Source organism: Scylla paramamosain, chromosome 49, assembly GCF_035594125.1.
Source record: "Scylla paramamosain isolate STU-SP2022 chromosome 49, ASM3559412v1, whole genome shotgun sequence".
Taxonomy (NCBI): Eukaryota; Metazoa; Arthropoda; class Malacostraca; order Decapoda; family Portunidae; genus Scylla; species Scylla paramamosain.
The window spans coordinates 787,501-795,000 of record NC_087199.1 but is presented as its reverse complement, the minus strand read 5'-3'; the positions used below and the strand labels follow the sequence as shown (position 1 = coordinate 795,000).

The 7,500-nt window shown below is 38.0% G+C and overlaps 2 protein-coding genes across 9 annotated transcripts in view; one reads left to right on the top strand and one right to left on the bottom strand.

Annotated features, from left to right (window-relative positions):
- Positions 1–7,500, bottom strand: part of LOC135095599 (gastrula zinc finger protein XlCGF67.1-like) — a 42,203-nt gene that overhangs the window by 4,474 nt on the left and 30,229 nt on the right. The gene's annotated exons all lie outside the window — the stretch shown is intronic.
- The window catches only part of LOC135095600 (crustacean hyperglycemic hormone-like), a 4,089-nt gene continuing 1,635 nt past the window's right edge, over positions 5,047–7,500 (top strand). Inside the window, exons 1-4 of one of the 2 annotated variants that reach the window (XM_063996526.1) lie at positions 5,047–5,176; positions 5,528–5,826; positions 6,485–6,603; positions 7,454–7,500. The exon at positions 7,454–7,500 is cut by the window's right edge and continues 1,635 nt beyond it. In XM_063996526.1, coding sequence (XP_063852596.1) covers positions 5,159–5,176; positions 5,528–5,826; positions 6,485–6,587 — 420 coding nt within the window. In that variant the 5' untranslated portion in view covers positions 5,047–5,158 and the 3' untranslated portion in view covers positions 6,588–6,603; positions 7,454–7,500. The remainder of the gene's footprint in view (positions 5,177–5,527; positions 5,827–6,484; positions 6,604–7,453) is intronic. The other variant, XM_063996525.1, reaches the window with a different exon arrangement.

The window sequence follows — 7,500 nt, the reverse complement described above, 5'->3', positions numbered from 1 at the left end:
GTAGTAGTTGTAGTTGATATTATAATAATAATAATAATAATAATAATAATAATAATAATAATAATACAAAACCATTAGAAAATGTAAAAAAATAAACAAATGGAACATTATTTTAACCCAGGCGTCTCTACCTGGCCCCTTCACACTCACTCTTCCCCCCCATCTCACTACGAGTATCTCAGGCCAGATCGCTTACATAAACAAACCAGGCGGAAAACCGGAGACTAAACTAAAATTGAAAAAAATAAATAAAAAAATAAATAAATAAAAGAAAACGGTGCTCATTTCAAGGCAAACTTAAACAAACCATAGCAAAAAATTTAAAGAAGTTGAAGTTTGAAAAATAATTACTGTAATGTAACGAAAACAGAAAATTCAATAAAAAAGAGAAAAAAATTATGAAATACGAGGAGAGAGAGAGAGAGAAAGAATGAGAAGGAAAGAGAGAAGAAGAAACGAAACAGGGAGAGATAAGAGGAGGAGGAGGAGGAGAATTACGATGAAGAGGAGGAGGAGGAGGAGGAGGAGGAGGAGGAGGAGGAAGATAATGAAAGAAGGGATTAGAGGATGAATAAACAAAGAATACAAGAATTAGCAGAAGAGAAAGAGAGAGGTATTTCCTTCCTTCCTTCTCTCTCTCTCTCTCTCTCTCTCTCTCTCTCTCTCTCTCTCTCTCTCTCTAATAATAATAATAATAATAATAAGAAGAAGAAGAAGAAGAGGATAAACAAGATGAGGAGGAGGAGGAGGAGGAGGAGGAGGAGGAACAAGAAGAATAACAACAATAACAACAACAACAACAAAAAGAAGAAGAACAAGAACAAGAAGAAGAAAACCATGAGGAAGAGGAGGAGGAGGAGGAGGAGGAGGAGGAGGAGGAGGAGGAGGAGGAGGAGGAGGAGGAGGAGAAGGAGGAAGATAAAGAACAGCACTCAGACGTGCTTACAACAGAGCACAGTGACGGAAGAAGAGGAGGAGGAGGAGGAGGAGGAGGAGGAGGAGGAGGAGGAGGAGGAGGAGGAGGAGGAGGAGGAGGAGGAGGAAAAAGAAGAAATGAAAGTGCTAGGCGGGACAGGTATTTAACACACACACACACACACACACACACACACACACACACACACACACACACACACACACACACACACACACACACAAGAGGTTCCTTAATGGGTTATTTCCAAGTAAATGACGTAGTAGTAGTAGTAGTAGTAGTAGTAGTAGTAGTAGTAGTAGTAGTAGTAGTAATAATAATAATAATAATAATAATAATAATAATAATAATAATAATAATAATAACAATAACAACAGCAACATCAAGAACAGCGAGAGAGAGAGAGAGAGAGAGAGAGAGAGAGAGAGAGAGAGAGAGAGAGAGAGAGAGAGAGAGAGAGAGAGAGAGAGACAGACAGACAGACAGACAGACAGACAGACAGACAGACAGACAGACAGACAGACAGACAGACAGACAGACAGACAGACAGACACACACACACACACACACACACACACACACACACACACACACACACACACACACACACACACACACACAATTCAAGATAATCTACTTGAAACGCCTGAGAGAGAGAGAGAGAGAGAGAGAGAGAGAGAGAGAGAGAGAGAGAGAGAGAGAGAGAGAGAGAGAGAGAGAGAGAGAGAGAGAGACTATTGTATTTGATTCTCCTCCTTAAACTCTTTCCTCCTCCTCCTCCTCCTCCTCCTCCTCCTCCTCCTCCTCCTCCCCCTCTTCTTCTTACACCATTTTACAATATTTTCTTCTTCTTCTTCTTCTTCTTCTTCTTCCTCTTCTTCTTCTTCTTCTTCTTTTTCTCCTCCATCAACCTATATTCTCTCTCTCTCTCTCTCTCTCTCTCTACTATCTGTCTTTCTCTCAGCCTACCCGCATCTCTCTCTCTCTCTCTCTCTCTCTCTCTCTCTCTCTCTCTCTCTCTCTCTCTCTCTCTCTCTCTCTCTCTTTGGGGTTCCACTTAAAACAATAACGAGAAATATATGAAAATAATTACTGCTAAGGGTCTCTCTCTCTCTCTCTCTCTCTCTCTCTCTCTCTCTCTCTCTCTCTCTCTCTCTCTCTCTCTCTCTTGCATCATATTATTCTCCTCCGCTCCTCATCCTCCTCCTCTTCCTTCCTTCCTCCCACAGTTCAAAGAAAGGACTTAACACACACACACACACACACACACACACACACACACACACACACACACACACACACACACACACACTGTTAGGCAAAGGAATAACAAGAAAAATTGCATAACTACTACTTATATTACTACTACTACTACTATTACTACTACTACTATTATTATTATATCATCAAAAACAACAACAACAACAACAGCTACTACTACTATTACTACAACAACAACAACAACAACAATAACAACTACTACTACTACTACTACTATTACTACTACTACTACTACTGCTTCTTAAAAGACGAGGAGGAAGAGAAGAAGAAGAAGAAGAAGAAGAAGAAGAAGAAGAAGAAGAAGAAGAAGAAGAAGAAGAAGAAGAAGAAGAAGAAGAAGAAGAAGAAGAAGAAGAGTTCAATGAAGCATCATTCACCAAATTTAACCCTTCTATCACAAGTTATATTCATTTCAAAGGTTAAGCACACACACACACACACACACACACACACACACCCACACACGCATAAATCACATTTTCTCTGTTAATTTCTCTAGTTTCTTTTCCTGTTAAGCCTCTAAGTCACCCAGCCATGGTTTTCTTAATATCTGAAGCAATAATGAACAATACAGGAAGGATGTTAATTTTGTTTTATTTATTTTCCAATCTACGTGAATTATCTGACTTGAATTAAAGTATATAGGTGTGTTTACAATGTTGGAACACTTGAGAACCACAATCATTTTCGCTACACCCTGTCATAACCCCTGAGAACCACAATAATTTTCACTCCTACCTTTTACAACCCCTGAGAACCACAATAATTTTCACTCCTATCTTTTATAGCCCCTGAGAACCACAATAATTTCCACTCCTACCTTTTATAACCCCTGAGAACCACAATAATTTCCACTCCTACCTTTTATAGCCCTTGACAACCACAATAATTTCCACTCCTACCTTTTACAACCCCTGAGAACCACAATAATTTCCACTCCTACCTTTTACAACCCCTGAGAACCACAATAATTTCCACTTCTACCTTTTATAACCCTTGAGAACCCCAATAACTTCCGCTACACCCTGTTTTAACCCTTGAAAACCCCAATAACTTCCGCTACACCCTGTTTTAACCCTTGAAAACCCCAAGAACTTCCGCTACACCCTGTTTTAACCCTTGAAAACCCCAATAACTTCAGCTACACCCTGTTTTAACCCTTGAAAACCCCAAGAACTTCCGCTACACCCTGTTTTAACCCTTGAAAACCCCAATAACTTCCGGCACACCCTGTTTTAACACTTCAAAACCCCAATAACTTCCGGCACACCCTGTTACTCTAGCTAAAATTAAAAAAAAAAAACACTCTTGGAAACCCCTAATTTCTTCCACTGTTTCGTGTTTTAATCGTTGAAAAAACCGTTATAACTTTCGCCACACCCTGTCAAACTTTAGCTAAAATCATGATAACACTCTTAAAAACCTCAGTAACTTCCGCCACACCCTGTTTGGATTGTTAAAACGCCCCCTATCCTTAAAAAAAAAAAATAAATAAATAAAAGAAAAGAAAGAAAAAAATTCGAAAATGGCAACTCACCCCCCCAACACACGGACTCAGAGACCGCTGGGCTAAAAAATAAATAAATAAATAAATAAATAAATAAATAAATAAATAACTATCACGCCATCTTGGAAATAAAAAAAAAATATATAAGCTGAAAAAATAAGGTAACCGTTAAAATTAATTACTATATATATATAAAAAATAAATAACTAGATAGAGGAAATATATATGCAAAAATTTTATGTTACGTCAGAAATATTACCAGGAAAAACCCGAGGTGAAATGAAATACTGAGCCATTCTTACAGAGAAGTGGGTCTGATAGTTCAAGAGGCGCCATCATTCAATTGAGAGAAAGACGATGCGTTCCTTTAAGCTTTGGATAAAATAAATTATAATTACGCTAAAAAAATAGACGAAAAAAAAAACAAAAAAAATAACAGGAATTCATGAGCTGTTCCTTTAAGCTTTAGGTAAAATAAATTATAAAGTATTACGCTAAAAAAATAAACGAAAAAAAAACAAAAAGAATAACAGGAATTCATGAGCCGTTCCTTTAAGCTTAAGATAAAATAAATTAAAGGATATTGAACTAAAAACATATAGACGAAAAAATAAACAAATAATAAGTAAATAAAATAAAATAAGATAAATAAAAGATAAAATTCAAGAGGCGTTCCTTTAGGCTTTAGATAAAATGAAATAGAGTATTAACAAAAAATAGACGAAAAAGATGAACAAAAAGTGAATAAAAATAAAGGAAAACGATACATCATTCCTTTAAGTTTACGAAGCACGACAAAAAAATAAATAAATAAACAAAAAAATCGAAATTTAAAACACGAATAAATATATAAATAAATAAATAAACACAAATCTAAATAAATAAATAAAAATAAATAAAAAACGCACATAAAAAAAAGAACTACACGTCAAATTTATTACGAATTTGTTAAAAGAAGCACCATTGACGTAGATAAGAACCAATCTCCATCTTTCATCGATAAAACACAGGAAACAGGAAACGAGATTGAGAGATAACGATTAAGATAATATGACGATAATATGATGTAATGATCCTGACCTAACCTGACCTGACCTGTTACCTTATCCTAATGAAATCTTGTATAACCTATCTTGACCTGACCTCACTCCACTTATCTTAATTGAACCTAACGTGAGAGAGAGAGAGAGAGAGAGAGAGAGAGAGAGAGAGAGAGAGAGAGAGAGAGAGAGAGAGAGAGAGAGAGAGTCATCATAAGTACAAGATTACCCACAAGTCTGGGAAAACACAATTCCACGAAAGGGAGATTTGGCAACACCGCAGCACGCCAGTATATAAGGAAGCACGAGCCAGGGTTGCGTCAGTTCCACCAGGAAATTCGCAGAGGAAACACATACCACTCCTTTTCAGTGACCCCCCTCCTCTCGTGCCCAGCCATGTCTACCTTCACCTCAGTAAGTTTTCGCTTAATTTGGATTATTCAAGTTTTCTACAGCTTCTTGCCGTCAATTTCCTGTTTTCCTTGGGGTTTCCCGTTTTCTGTTGTCTGGGTTTAATGGGGAACTTGGTTAAATGTGGTTTTTTTTGCATTTTCTATTTTATTTCGTAATCTTTTGCTTCTCTCTCTCTCTCTCTCTCTCTCTCTCTCTCTCTCTCTCCATTAAGTTATCATAAAATCCTCTTCTTCTTGGCCTTCCTCCTCCTCCTCCTCCTCCTCAACTGAAGTACCTTAGTTTATCAACCCTTCCTGTTTTTATCAATTCCCTCCCACACTCCCTCTCACTCTCTCTCTCTCTCTCCCTCAGGTAATCCAAATGGCGGTCCTTGTGGCGTGTATTGCAATGGCGACCTTACCACACACCCAGGGGCGCTCCGCAGATGGTTTTGGGCGTATGGGTCGGCTGCTGGCGTCCCTCAAGGCTGACTCTTTGGGCCCCGTCCAAGATTACGGCGTAGAGGGAGCGGCGCACCCCTTAGAGAAGAGACAGATTTTCGATTCCTCCTGCAAGGGTGTTTACGATAGAGCGATCTTCAGTGAACTGGAACACGTTTGTAATGACTGCTACAACCTTTACAGAACATCCCGTGTCGCCAGTGGGTGCAGGTGAGGAGCTGTGGGGTGTTTTGGGGGTGTTTTGGGGGTGTTTTGGTGTGTTTTGGGGTGTTAAAGGGGGTATGTGTGTGTGTTTTGGGTTTTTTTGTTTTTTTTTGGGGTGTTTTGGTGTGTTTTGGTGTGTTCTGGGTGGTGGTGGTGGTGGTGGTGGTGGTTCTCTCTCCCTCTCTCTCTCTCTCTCTCTCTCTCTCTCTCTCTCTCTCTCTCTCTCTCTCTCTCTCTCTCTCTCTCTCTCTGGGTTCTGTGTGTGTGTGTGTGTGTTTGTTTATTATTATTTACTTAAGTTTATATTAGTTTGCCTTTTGATATCGTTTTCTCTGATCAACGGCACCATTTTCTTTCGAGTTTTGAAGTGCTGACTATAATATTCTTTCGCATTCTTTAATTATTTATTACTTGAGTTTGCCATAGTTCAGTTTGCCTTTTCATTGCACCATTTTCTTTAACCAACAGCACCGTTTTCTTTTATGAGCTTCAACGGCTAACTTCTCTTTAGTTCACAAAACCTTCTATACCAATTATTTAGTTACCCTTATTCCCGCATCATTTTCTTTCACCAGGCTGGGCACAGTTTTCTATCGGTTTTTAATGGCTAACTATGATATTCTTTCCTTCCCCCCTTTGTGTGCTCGTGATGGTGGTGGTACAGGGCGAACTGTTTCGAAAACCATGTATTTGATGACTGTGTGTATGACCTGCTGCTGCACAATCCTGACGAGGTGCTGCTTATGAGGGACGCCATCAGGGGTTAAATGTGTCAAGACCATGGTAATACACTTAAATATTTGGGTACCTAACCTAACCTAATTTAACCTAACCTAACTTAACCTAACCTAACCTAACCTAACTTAACCTAACCATACCTAACCTAACCATACCTAACCTATGTCACCCTTAATCTGGCAAAACTCATCTTATTTCAATTTAATCTAACTAAACTCATCTTATTTCATCCTTAAACTAGCTAAACTCATCTTATTTCAATTTAAACTAACTAAACTCATCGTATTTCACCTTAATCTACCTAAACTTGACCTGACCTGACCTCGCCTTATCTAGCCTAACCTAACCTAATCTGTCTAATTTCTAACCTAATCTAGCCTGGCTTAATCTAACAGAAGAGGAGGAGGAGGAATTTCTCTCTCTCTCTCTCTCTCTCTCTCTCTCTCTCTCTCTCTCTCTCTCTCTCTCTCTCTCTCTCTCTCTCTCTCTCTCTCTCAACAAGTAATCAGTAATATCATTTTTGTATTTTTATATTTTAATTTGTTTCTTTTCTTTACATTGCTAATTAATTTATATTGTTAATTTCATCAACTTATTTATTTAATTAACTGTTTATTCTTATTTTAATTCATTTTTTTTAATCCATAAGTTCTACATTTGATTATTATTATTATTATTTACCAGTTAACCCTTTTTTTTTTATTTATTTACTTCACAATCAGCTAAAATCATCCTTTTCTTAATTCACCTAAGACACAAAAAAAAAAAAAAAAAAAAAAATTGTATACCTTCACATCTTCTTAAGCCCCCCTAAAAACTCCCAATTTTCTCTGGTACCCTTACGTTTTCTATGACAGTCACGTAACCTAGACGCCTATTTCCTCCCCGCTCCCAGATCTAACTGCTACAGCAACGTGGTCATCCGCCAGTGCATGGAAGACC